A 12,786-nucleotide genomic window follows, 5' to 3' on the forward strand; every position below is an offset into this window, starting at 1 on the left:
CAGGTTCATTCACATATCACTGAGTTAAAGCATGCAGACCAGTTAACCACTATTCGCTCCTCTCCCTTTCACGCTCCCTCCTGGTTCTTGGACCCCCTTCTGCAACAGTCGGTCCTCCCCACCCCATTCAGACCTGTTCACTATCACCTCCTCCAGGAGACCTGGCCTGCCCACCTCATTTTAGGTAGCCTGCTCTCCCTCCATCACCTCACCTTTCAGTTTTTTCTCCCTTCCAGACCCCAAGACCCCAATTCTCCCCTGGACCCCAAAGCTGTCCTCGGTGCTCCCCAGTCTTCCCACACTGCCTTACCACGTTGCATCCCACACAGCACACGCCAGGCTGGCCTGTCCATCTCAGGTTTTATTGTAAAAACGTTAAAATAAATTACATTTGACATCATTGCCAGCATGTACATAGTGTGTGTGATTCCAGAACAGCCAGTGGCACCCCGGCAAGGTGGGGCAAGGAAACGAAGATGAGCATTTTAAAACATTTCACAGAAAAATAGAATGCCGCTCCTTCACACCCTGCTGTCCAGCCAGCACATCCCTGGCTACAGGAGGAGTGGGGGGATGGACACACGTGCCCATCAGTCTTCATGTGTGTGGGGGCTAGGTTCTGGCCCTGTGTGGTCCCACAGTATTGGGGAGGGGGCTAAGAGGCAGAGAGGGTGTTGGGGTCAAGGGTGGTCACCCACCTCCTGCCCAGTATCCATCGCCTGTGATGGGCACCCTCCCAGCTTTGCTCACCTGCCAGTCCATGTAGGGACTTTCATGACCCTGGCTGAGGTCACTGAGAAAGGCCCAGTTGAGTTGGGAGGTCAGAGACTGAATACGGAACGTCCCAATCCTTGGGACCCTGCTCTTTTTCCTTCTCTCCCCCTTTGGTTCTAAAGCCCACAACAGATGCCAGGTATATAAAAACAGCAGTTTATTTAAAAAATAACAAAACACGCATGGCAGAGTGGACAGGCCCCAGAGTGCGCATCTCGGAGAACCGAAGAACTCTGCAGCCCCTCACCGGAAACAGTCCGTATACAGTTTCACATTATCTTTCGCTCCCCCATCACAAATCCTTTATTACACACACAGAGGAGGCTAGGGGGAGGAGCTTGATTCACATATTTGGCCATTTCCACCTGTGAGACCAGAGCAACCTGGGGAGTGAGAGGTGAAGTCCTTGGTCTGGGCACAGGGAAACAAGAAAGTGGGGGCAGAGCTGAGCTGGCTCCCATAGCTCCCTGGTGACCAGCCCCAGGAGCTGCAGCCTCGGTGGCCATGGCCTTCCCCTTCACTTCCTCCCACCACTTCTTGGGAGGCAGAAAGCCTGCACCCTTTATCACTTGGCCAAAGGGTGCCAGAGACAGGAGACTGGTCTCCAGGCTGGGCGGGTCTGGGTCCTAGTAAATCAACAAGGTCTAGGACCCCAGGGGCACCCCCGGGCCTTGCTGGTATCAGGAGTGTTGCAGTACCTGCCCTTTATCTCCTCACTCCCTTCCCCCAGGCAGTCTCTTCCCTACGAAGTTTGAAGTAGGGGCCAGTCAGGTAGACAGAGGGATTGGGAGGTGGTTAAATCCTTGCCCCAGGCAGGGCCCTGCTCCAGCAGAGACCTGAGAGTCCAGCCCCCACACCACAGCTATTCCTCCAGCAATGCCTAGCTCAGTGCTGAGCCCAAACACAGAAGCAGCTCAATAATACTGGTAAACTCAAATGGCCGAGGCCCCAATTTAAGAAAACCGTGTGACATTCTCAACCGTACGATGGGGCAAAGGTCAGTCCTGCCAGCCCACGCATGTCTTTGAACCATCAGATAAACCAGCTATGCTCAGGACAGATACCTCCCACTGCCAGGGTGCCCGCTCAGCTGGATAACAGAGGCCCTGTCCTGGGCACGCGGGCATGCACCTTGCTTAGCTGTAGGGGATGAAAGGTGAGGCAGGCCCCTGGCCCCCCACTCCCAGTTCCAGGGACTCCCAGGCATGGCGGGATGCCCCAGGATACAGGTAATGGAAGCAATCAAAGGTGGAGTGGGGAGCCAGCCCCACCTCACGTGCCCCTGGGGCAGTTTGCCTTATTGTACTCATTCATTAGCTGTTCGTAAGGCACGGAGAGCTCTGACTCGGTGCTGGTGAAGGTGGACTCGTCTGATGAGGGGAACTCGCCCAAATTCAGGGGCACCTCGGCCTCAGCCTCTTGCTGGGGCCGCTCCTCCCCAGTCAGGTTGTCCTCTAACGAGGACTTGGACGTCTCCTCGTCCAAGAGGCCAGTCTCCTCGTTCACATAGCTGATGTTGTCGTTCTGGAAGATGAGTGGCTGGTAGTCCTGGGCATCCCACGGCTCACCCTCCTCGCTGATGCGGTCCAGCTGGTTAACGAACACCTCGGAGGCTGGGGAACCACCCTCGGGGGGCTCTGCCCCAGCCTCCTCACTGGGGGGCCGTGACACGTGGCCCTTGCTCCTTAGTGTCTGAGACACCTCTTCCAAGCTGGGCACCCGGTTCTTAGAGTAGAACACCAGGGGGGCCAGGGAGGCAGGGACATCTGCCAGCCCACCCCCCTGAGGCCCTGGCCCTGGCCCAGGTTCTGGTCCCTGTCCCGGTCCTAGTACTGGTCCAGGTCCCATCCCTAGGACCTTCTCCCCACCCCCACTTGTCTTCATTGCCTTCTTCCCAATCTGCTTGATGAGGTCATTGTAGGTCTCTTCCTTTTTAGACAGAAAGCTGAAAATGTTGATGTCCTTGGACGCTGTGCTCCCCGCCATCTGCAGAGCCTTTTTGGAGTGTGGGGAGCTCTCGAAGGACTCCTTTCGCCGCCGCCGCCGCTTCTTAATGGCTTTGTGGACCTCCACAAACATGCTCACCTTCCAGTTGACAAAGAGGGACAGCCAGGCCAGCCCCAGGTAGATCCAGAGCTCCACAAAGTAGCGGTACAGGGCATGGTAGTTGGCACTGGGGTTCACACCTGAGGACAGAACAGGAAGCCCAGAGGGTCAGGAGGGGGGTCAGAGGGGGGTCAAAAGGCCAAAGCTGTTATCTGAGAGTGGGCACAGCGCCAGAACACAGAAGGGGGCACACTGAGAAAGGAAGGAGGCCTGCTCTAGAAGCTGGGCTGTCCCACCGTTCTGCAGGGCCTCTCCCAGTCAGAACGGTTCACTGGGCGGAGGGAGGTTCACGGAACAGCCATGAATGTTTGCCTTTCAGTTAGCCACCTCCCCCCACACCTAGCTGTTTCATGTACTTTTTTTTGGTGTATATGTTATAGTTCAGTGAAAACCAGGATGGAAATTACCTGAGAGGGCTCTGACACTCTCAGTGAGGGGATGGACTCACGGGTTTAATAGAAATGAGGCTGGTGGTTGGCCCGAGAGGACTGTGGGCACTGGTCCCAGGAGGAAATATTCTGGACAGCCTTGATTCTCTTTCAGTAAGGTCTGGCATGCCTCCTGATTTCCTGTTTCTGCCATCCTCGAATTGGTTCCTCCCATGGCCAGCCTTCTGACACCTGCTCCAGGAAGCCCTCCCGGGTCACCCTGCACAGTTCTGATTGCTCTCCTACACTCCAGGATTATCTGAGATGTGTATAACTTTCCTCTTCCGGCATACTGATCTGTATCGTTATGTGTCCTGTGCTTCCCCACTCCCCCTCAGGAGACTAGGAACAACCTGGAAAAGGGACTGGAGAACGTGGGCTTCCTTTGGAGTGGGGCTCCCTTAGTCCAGGACTGTACCTCCCTCATGAGACTCGAGGCACCCCGAAGGCAAAGGCTGTGTCTCCCCTTGCAGACAGGAGGCGCTGCCGACCTTACTTGGGGTCTCGAGCATGAGAAGGTTTTGACAACAACCAGGGCACGTGCTCAGGTAGCTGGGCCCCCTCCTCAGCACTGATGATGAACAGTGACTCACTTGACTTTTCCACCATCCTGGGAGGTAGATGCTGGAAGTTTGAGGAGGGGCGGGGTGGGGGTGGGGAGTGTTTGTTTTGTTTTGTTTTTTTAAACCAGTTTTACAGATTAGGACACTGGGGCAGAGGTTTAGCGTCTTGCTGGAGCTGAGAAAGTATACTTAAACACCCTGCTGTGCTTCTCCAGTACAAAGGTTTCTCCTTTGCCTGCTCTGGGCCCCAAAGACGACACAATGGCAGGGCTGTGTCTCTGTCTAAATTTATCTCCCAAAACAGCAGGCCCAGATCTGCTAGGTCAGTGGAGTGTTCAGGCCTCTTTCCTGTTCCTCCCCCACTCAGCCACCCACTCCCAGCATTCCAAGTCTCCACTTACAATGGGGCAGAAGGGTAGTGACCTGCCCCTGCCCCCTGAGAAGGGGAGGGGGAGACCAGCGGCCCCTGGAGCAGAGGATGAGGTCAAATGGGCAGGGCGGCAAGCACAGGGGGGTGAGGGGGTGGGGACAAAGACTGGGGCAATACAGCCAAATGGGGTGTCAAGAAGATTAAGAACCAGGATGCTATGCAGGCCACAGGCATAAGTACTAGAGTGACCAAGTGACTGGGCAGACAAAGGGGCCAAAGAATCTTATCTCCTGCCTGGATTAAACAGGGGAGGGGTAGGAGGGAGTGTCTGGGCCCAAGCAGCTTGGAAGAAGGCCTCTGTGTTTAAGCTACCTGTGGCAAGAGCAAAGTTTCGGGCCTCTGAGCCAAGCCCCTGGGACAGCTCCCTCAGTTCTGACAAATGATGGAAGGAAGGCAGCTATGTGACAGGGAGGGGCCCTGGCTCGGCTCAGGGACTCTCTGAACAAGCACAAGCCCTGCAGGTGGAAGGTCCTAACTCCTAGCTAGTGTACCTGAGTTCAGGAGGTGGGCACTCATATGTCTTTCCCAGTCCTCAGCCTGCTAGGGAGAGATCGGATACTAACACGAAGAGAAGAAAGGAGGAGAAGAAAGCCACATCCCAAGAAAGGGAAATAGGAGTCTTCTGCAATTACTCTGTGCCTTGGTTTCTTCTTACAACTGGCAGGGTGGGGTAAGGACCCCACTGGGTGGAGGAAGTACCCAGGAAACAAATGCCCACTAGGAGTCCCCCATGAAGGTCGGCTGAATGGAGATTGGGGAAGCGGAGAAAGAGAAGGTAGGAAGGCAGAGGCAAGGGGGCAGGGCAGGACTCACCGGCCACGAAGTCCCCGAAGCCGATGGTGGAGATGGTGATGAAGGAGTAGTAGAGGCCCTCGATATAGTTCCACTCTTCAGTCACCATGAACACAAAGGGCGGGATCACCAGGTGGACCAGGACGCCCCACACAATGAAGATGGCTGTGCACGTGATTTGCGCCTTTCGCTGATGGGGTGGTGGAGGGTCTAAGTCAGACAGCAGTGGAGACTAGGGGATCCCAACAGGGATGCCCACAGGGCTGGGAAAGTGGCCAGAAGGGAGGCCAGCAGGGCACCACACCTGGGAGGAGGCTTACCACCCAGGAAAGGAGGGAGGGGCAATGTTCCCAGCCCAACACGGGAGGGCGGGGTGGGCAGGGGGCTCTGAAACTGCCCTCTGGCCATCTAACACCTCTGTCCAATTCTTGGATCCTTCCCACCCTGCATCTCCTGCCAGGGTCCCCCCATCTCTGCCCAGCAGTTGGGTTAGGGACATACCAGGCTCACGCCTCTCTTGGTGAGGAACTGGCCCAGCCGCTTCGCTCGTCCCCCAAAGAACTTGCCCAGGGCACTGATCCATGTCAGGCAGAGTGGCACCCCGAAGAGACCATAGAAGACACAGAAGAGACGACCAGCGGGAGTCTTGGGGGCCACGTTGCCATAGCCTGAAGAAGAAGAGAAGCGAAGCTAAGAGAACCACAGCGGGGGTAATGGACCCAGACTCAGAGTGACCCCTGCCTCTACCACACACACACACACACACACACACACTCAGAGCTTGAGGGAGGCCCGTTCTCTAAGATCACTTCCTATTGATCTAATGCCAATACTTAGGAAATGACACTTCCCTCAGTGACACTCTGACCGTGATCATTTATAACAGTTGCAGTGGGATGGGGCTGTCTCTGCCATCAGATTGGGGGCTTGCTGAAGGCAGACTAAGCCTCCACCATCAGCAAGTCTTCTACTCGTCTGTATGACACCCACGTGCAAATCAGAAAAAGACGCCGTCTCGGGATAGAAGCCCCAGAACCGCTGTGGCAGAAGGTCTCCGAACATGGACATCCTTCATCCCTGCCCTGATGCAACCCCGCTGCTGCTGGAGTCAAGCTGGTGTCTAATTCCCCTCCCCTTGAATCTGGGCTTTAGCGACTTGCTTGACCAGTAACAATGGGTAGGCTCGGTCTAACAGGACGGCTGCTTCTCCCCACGATCTCTTGAAATGCTTGCTTTGGAGATTTCTCCTCCTGCAACCCAGCTGCCACATTGTGAGATGACCACACCATTGTGTTTTCATCCCCCGCTGAGCTCCCGGCCAATGGGCAGCCTCAACTACCAAACACGTGAAGGAAGAAGAAGACGTCGTGAAAGTCTGCCAGTGAGGCTTTCAGGCAAATCTGGCACCAGCCACCGCAACTGCTACTGCCTGAGAGGCCTCCGGCCAGAACCGACCAGTTGAAACCAGCCAACCCACGGGATGGTGAAAGATAAGAAGTTATGTTTTTTGTCACTAACTTCTGAAGTGGCTGCTTATGCAGCCACCCATAGATAACCAGAACAGACACCCAGCTTGGCAAGCAAGCTCGGGCTGGGTTTGTTCAGTGTGCAACCTCCTGCGTGGCTCCGACCAGCAGGCCGTGTCATTTCAAGAGCCCAGGTCAGGACTCCTGAACACAGACTCCCAGGCACGACCAGTCTCCAGGGATTTACCAAATCACCAGCAAAAGTATCAAAAGGACAGGCTGCAAATGACCCAATTTTACCTGGATGTGGCCATGGGGCCGGAACTGTACTCCTATCACGCTCTGAGGAGCTAATGCATGGGTGTGGGTGTCCTGAAGGTCCCTGCAGACTTACCAATGGTGGTGATGACGGTGGCTGCAAAAATCATTGCATTGGGCCAGTTCCAGTTGTTGAAGGTCTGGTTCCCCGTGATGGCCACGCCCTGATCCGCAGCATCGGACACCACCTGAACAGAGAGACGTGAAGATCAAAGGAGGCCAGGCCAGCAGATGATTCCTCAGTGACACCACTCTACTAAGCTCTTTGTAAGAATTCGCATGTAATCATCACAACAGCAAGTGGCATGACTGCCTCCACTTCATAGATGACAATACATTTTAGAGGATTAGAGGTTAAGTGATTTTCCCAAGGTCACACAGCTGTTAAGTAGAGTTGCTCCTTGACTTACAAGGGGCTTACACCCTGATAAGCCCCATCCTGAGTTCGTAAGTGGAAAATGAATTTAATGCACCTAACCTACCACGCATCACAGCTTCGCCTAGCCTACCTTAAACATGTGCATAACACAGTATTCAAAAGACACTGGCAACACAAACACAGTGGACTGTAGAGAACTAGTTGTTGACCCTTGTGATGGCTGGGCTGACTAGGAGCTGTGGCTCGCTGCTGCTGCCCAGCATCACGAGAGAGTACCCTACCGCATATCAGTAGCCGAGGAAAAGCTCAAAATTCAAGAAAGTGTAATTCTACAGAATGCGTATCATTTTCACACCAGTATAAGCCAGAAAATGGTAAGTCCAGCTCTAGGCAATCTGGCTCCTCTAACTGAGCAAGTGCTTCTCAAACTTACCAACATGCCCCAGAACTGCCTGGAGAGCTCGTTAACTGGACAGCTGGGCCCCACCAGAGTCTCTGAGTCGGTAGGTCTGGGAAGGGGTCCAAGAATGTGCATTTCTAACAAGTTCCCAGGTGATGTTGAAGCCCCTGATCCAGGGACCACACTTTGAGAACCACTATACTAGGCTGTTCTGCCTCTTGAAGCGGGCAGATGTGAGGCAGGCACACAGCAGGACCCTTACACCATACCCAGCCCTCTGTAGAGACATGTTCTACTGTAAGGTTGGCCTGGGAAGGACCCTCATATACTCTTCACCCCCACTGTCAGGACACCTGTGAAGGTCAAGCTCAGTGTCCTCTTGGATCTGTCCTCCAAGACCTCCTTTTCCCTGTGCCTGGGACTCTATCCTCTCCCCCCACAGGCTCCCCCTTCCTTCTCTGGAGTCCTTTATCTCAGTCACGGGCCCAGCAATTTCAACATCTGGGACAGGACAGATCATCAGGTATATACTTCTCAGAGTGACTCAAATTTGCACTGGCAGTCCCCACAGAGCCTCCAGCCACTGAGTGCTGCAGATGAAAGGCCACCAGGGGAAGTCCAGGGAGAGGCCCCAGGGGAGGCCTCATCTGTCCTAGGAGCACTGATAGCTGCCAAACCTGTTTCCACTTGACCAGACCCTGCCTCTACCAGGGGTGTCCAACCTTTTGGCATCTCTGCGCCACACTGGAAGAAGAGTTGTCTTGGGCCACATATTAAATACATTGCGACACATAATCACCAAAAAATCTCATAATGTTTTAAGGAAGTTTACGATTTGTGTTGGGCCACATTCGCAGCCATCCTGGGCTGCAGGCTGGACACCCCTGCAACTCATCCTTCAATTCTGCTTCCATTCACCCCAACTTATCAATGGCAGGGCCTGGACCCCAAAAGGCAGCTCACAAGGGCCAGGATCTGCTCCAGATCTGGGGCTCCAGGTCTGCCCCCCAAAAGGGCCATGGATGTCCCATCCAGTCCAGATATCAGAAACTCAGGCATATTCCCAATAAAAAAAATCATGCCTAGGACTGAGGGAAGACAGCGAGGGATGGAAGCAGGAGAGAGATGGGAAAACCATAGTTTTAGCCCACCTGCAGCATGACTGAAGTTCGGTGGGAAAAGGGAAAGGGCAGGTTGTTCTAAAGGAATGTGCAGTCTGCGGCAGCAGCAGCAGCAGGCCTGTGTAAACAAACCTGCAGATGCTAAAGAATTTCCCACAATGCTATGCTCGTCTGACAGGCCCTCACACGCACCACTGGCTGCCCTGCTTCCTCATGGCATTTCCAGAGCATCTCTCTGCAGGCCATGAGAGGCTGCCTTCAGCCCTGCCCGCAGCAGACAGCTGGCTGTCTAGCTGGCCAGGCCACGTCTGTGTGAAGGCGCCTGAACATGTCGATACTGGTAGGCCAACAGGAGAGCTAAAACAAATATGCAGGACCATCCAGGAGGTTTCCTGAAAAATGACATCTGTGCTTGAAGCCGGAGAATGAGGCTGTGTCCTACGTAGAGCAGACGGCAGGGCAAAACCAGAACTACTCGGACATCCGTCTGAGAATGGAGACTAGAGCACAGTTCATTGTCAGCGATGAAAAGAACACCCAAGGACACCTTTACGTGGGAACTGTACCACTGACCAGGGAAAGATGTGCTGCCTCTGGTCATCCCCATAGAATCCCAGGGAACAGAAAAGACTTCAGGAGACCAGCTACCCCTATTCTCATACAAACAAAAGGGGTGGATTCTGGAAATGTCAACCTGAACTCCTGCAGACTTCTCAACAGCAGAACGTTTGGCACACTCAGAGAGGAAGTGGTGGGCACTGAACGCCGGCCCAGGGTCACCAAGGACAAGTCACGCTCAGTGAAGTGCATCTCCCTCTCCAAAGGGGCTGCAAAGCCTTGCAGTTGGGTGGAATGCAGTAAATCTAGACTTAGCGAGGCAGCCGAGCACATGGGTTTAAAGACATTCATGTGGACAAGACAGAGGGATGCAGGTAGGGTAGAGCTGGGGTTAATTTGGGTCCGTTTAAAAGCAGATAAAGAACAAGAAGTATTGATCATCATCAACCTGGCCTGAGGTCTCCACTATCATGCCAAAGGCCTGGCTTCATCAACATTTTAATTAACAAAGTGAGGACAGAGACGGACGACCAGTGTGATCAGCAAAGGATGCAAAATTGGGCGCCAGGCTGGGATGGGAAGACAGGTAACACACTGCAACGATAGTTTGGGACGCAGAATCATCTGTACTGGAAAACTGGGCCTGATCTAACAAGACCTGACTACCTTTTAAACTTTTCGTGTCTTACCCTTTGGGTTAGGAAAGACCAGTATAGGACTAGAAAGTATAGAAAAGTCCCTGGGTTTCAGCTGAGCACAAACCAGCCAACATTAGGCTGGCTACCAACAGAAAAGTAAATATGTCTTGGGCCATATCAACACATTACCTACTCAGGGCGGGGAGGTAGCAGGCCCATTGTTCTCTCAGGGTCAGGCCACACAGGGGCACTCTGTTCCATTCTGGGCAACTTCACGTGGTATGTTAACTAACATGTTATCCAACGGGCCAGGGTCCAAGAGGGAGCAGGGGTGGCATGTAGCTATCTCAGAATGGACTGTCCTGGGCAGTTGTCCATTTCTGATAATGAAAGGTGTTTAGACCAAGGGCGAGTACTATACATCAGGGGTGTTGAAGGTGTGGCTGGAACAGGGGTTCCCACCTGAGGGCGGCGGCATATTCTGGAAGTGTTTAGAAACGGTGCCTGGTGGGCGGGGCTGGGGGGTGGGGGAGGATTGCGTCAGGCACCAGGGAGAGAGCAGTGAAGAGACAAATCCCTTCTAGTGATGGTGGGGTGCTCCTGGCACTGAGTGGGCAGGGCCCAGAGGCTAAATACAGTGCGATCACAGGGTGTTAAAAGGAGAAAGATTTATATGATCTGAAGAGAAACCAGCATGCCACAGGTGCTATGTGACTTGAGAATCGTGCCGGAAATGCTAAGGAGACATGAAAAACAAGAGCTGGTGAAACAAGTAACCGAAAAGGGCATTATTTTGAGTCAGAAAAGCAGAGCTTCCTGCCCTTCCCCACAGGACAGGGTGCCCTCTGGGGCACAGCCCGCAGCCTCAGCCTCAGGCCCTGAGTTATCAGGGGAGCTGCAGCCACATGACCTCTACTGTCTCTCAAGGTCACCCTGAGAGGGACAGGCAAAGGGGGCATTCTCAGGGCCTCACGCCCCTAGGGCTAGAAGCACCACTATCCCTTAGAACGATCCAGTGGCAGTACTTATACCTACTTGTTAGGTGGGGAAATGGGGGCTGAGAGGGTAAGTGGCAGAACAGGGGTGGGTGCTAGATGGCCTGGTTGCCAGTCAGCACAGTTCCCACCTCCCTCCTTTCACTGCCTGCCCCGGGCCCCCCAGCGCCCCCTGTGGTTGTCCCCTCTGCCCACGAGTCCAAGCATTGGCCTGGAACCAGCTGGGCTCCATCCCAATGCGGGGGAGAGACACAGGACTTCAGTGCTGCTGCACGTCAGACACCCCTCGCTGGGGCTCCCAGGTCTCTAACCCAACCAGCTCGACCTGCGATTCTGCCAGGGATCACTTGATGGTTGAGGAAAGCTCATCTCAGGAGCAAAGGTCCCAGTGTGAACTTGGGGTGTCTGTTCCCTGTTCCCACCACAGGTAGCTGCAGCTCTAGTTGGGATGCCACGCTGGTTATGGTCAGGGTCACGCAGGGGAGGAGGAGGTCTCCTAGAACAGAGGGGCTGACCCAGGCTGAGGTCATCCCTGGGGTAGGGGGTGTGGTGCAGGGAAGCCAGGCCAACATCCAGTTAAGACCCGGTGTCCTGTCCCCAGGGTTAGGGAAACAGCTTTCGCAGGAGGAGGTGGCCCCTGCTCACTCGCAGGATTCTTTAACTTGGCTCCCAGATTCACACAAGACAATATTTTCATTTTCCACATAACCCTGGAGAGTGACAAGAGCGAGACCCTGCACACTGCCCGGGCCCAGCTCTTGTGTGGGGATGGACCAGAGCTCCCTGCTGCCTCTGTCACCCTCATAATAAAGCAGCTGTAACTTACTGAGGGCTCACCATGCAACAAGTGTTATGCTAAGCACTTCACAAGCCTTTAGCTCATTTAATGAGGACAGAACTTTGCCGGGAAGAAGCCATAATTTTTTCTGCTTTACAAATGAGGACTTAAGGCTTAGCGGTTAAGGTCAGGACGCTGAAAGCAATGAAGCCAGGAGAGCCCTGTCCATCTGGGTCCAAGCTAGTCCAAGCCACTGTTACCCTACCCACTTCCCACAAAGGCCACAGGAAGGAGGCCGGAGCATACTTCCACCCCTTCACACCAGCTGAAAAAACAGTGCCCTCAAACCAGTCCGTCCACTCTGCCGGAGCTCAGCATTCCCTGGCCGGCCCTCCAGGAGGCCAAATTCATTCCTTTGCCTTTGGCTTCAGGCAGCTAGCTGCCCTCACCCCTCCCTCCTGGGCTCTCACTGTCTGTGAAATCTGGGTTCCCAGACAGCTCCTCACCCTTGGGGGGCCGGGGTTTCCCATACAGAGGCAGCTGCCATGTTGCCCCTTCCTAAAGAGGTTCGTCCTGACGAGTGGGCAGTTCTGGGGAAGGCACATGCAGGGATTAGGAAACAATGTCCACCTTCAGACAGGGCCGCTGGGGCTGAGGTCGGGCTTTCCTGTCATCAGGCAGGGTGGGGGAAACTGGAGGAAGGGTGGCAGTCTGCATGGGGATGGTGGCTACCTGCCACCCACAGGGCTACTCCCACCCTGCCTCCAGTCCCGTGGCAGAATCACACACAGAAGGCATCACGAGGGGACCACAGCGCTCCTTCCTGTTACGTAGGCAACCTTTCGGACTGGGCCTGCGGGCTGTTGATACACCATGCCGGGCTGCGTTCATCCTTAATCCATTCTGTCTAGGCTCACCTGGTCCCTCTGGCTGGGAAGGGGAAATGACGCTTAGGGCCACCTGCACGGCGTGGGGCAGCCCAGAAAGAACCTCTGCTGTTCCTCTCACCCAGCCCTCCCAGCCACCCGGTGAGGTGGACG

At 54.5% G+C, this 12,786-nt stretch overlaps 1 protein-coding gene across 1 annotated transcript in view; it reads right to left on the reverse strand.

Moving 5' to 3' along the window:
- Positions 1-346: 346 nt before the first annotated feature.
- KCNK5 (potassium two pore domain channel subfamily K member 5) overlaps positions 347-12,786 on the reverse strand; it is a 36,676-nt gene continuing 24,236 nt past the window's right edge. Inside the window, exons 2-5 of the mRNA XM_024557855.4 lie at positions 6,954-7,065; positions 5,595-5,761; positions 5,115-5,283; positions 347-2,960 (exon numbers count right to left, since the gene is read on the reverse strand). Coding sequence (XP_024413623.1) covers positions 2,047-2,960; positions 5,115-5,283; positions 5,595-5,761; positions 6,954-7,065 — 1,362 coding nt within the window. The 3' untranslated portion in view covers positions 347-2,046. The remainder of the gene's footprint in view (positions 2,961-5,114; positions 5,284-5,594; positions 5,762-6,953; positions 7,066-12,786) is intronic.

The sequence above is a fragment of the Desmodus rotundus genome, chromosome 11 (assembly GCF_022682495.2).
Source record: "Desmodus rotundus isolate HL8 chromosome 11, HLdesRot8A.1, whole genome shotgun sequence".
NCBI classification, from domain to species: Eukaryota; Metazoa; Chordata; class Mammalia; order Chiroptera; family Phyllostomidae; genus Desmodus; species Desmodus rotundus.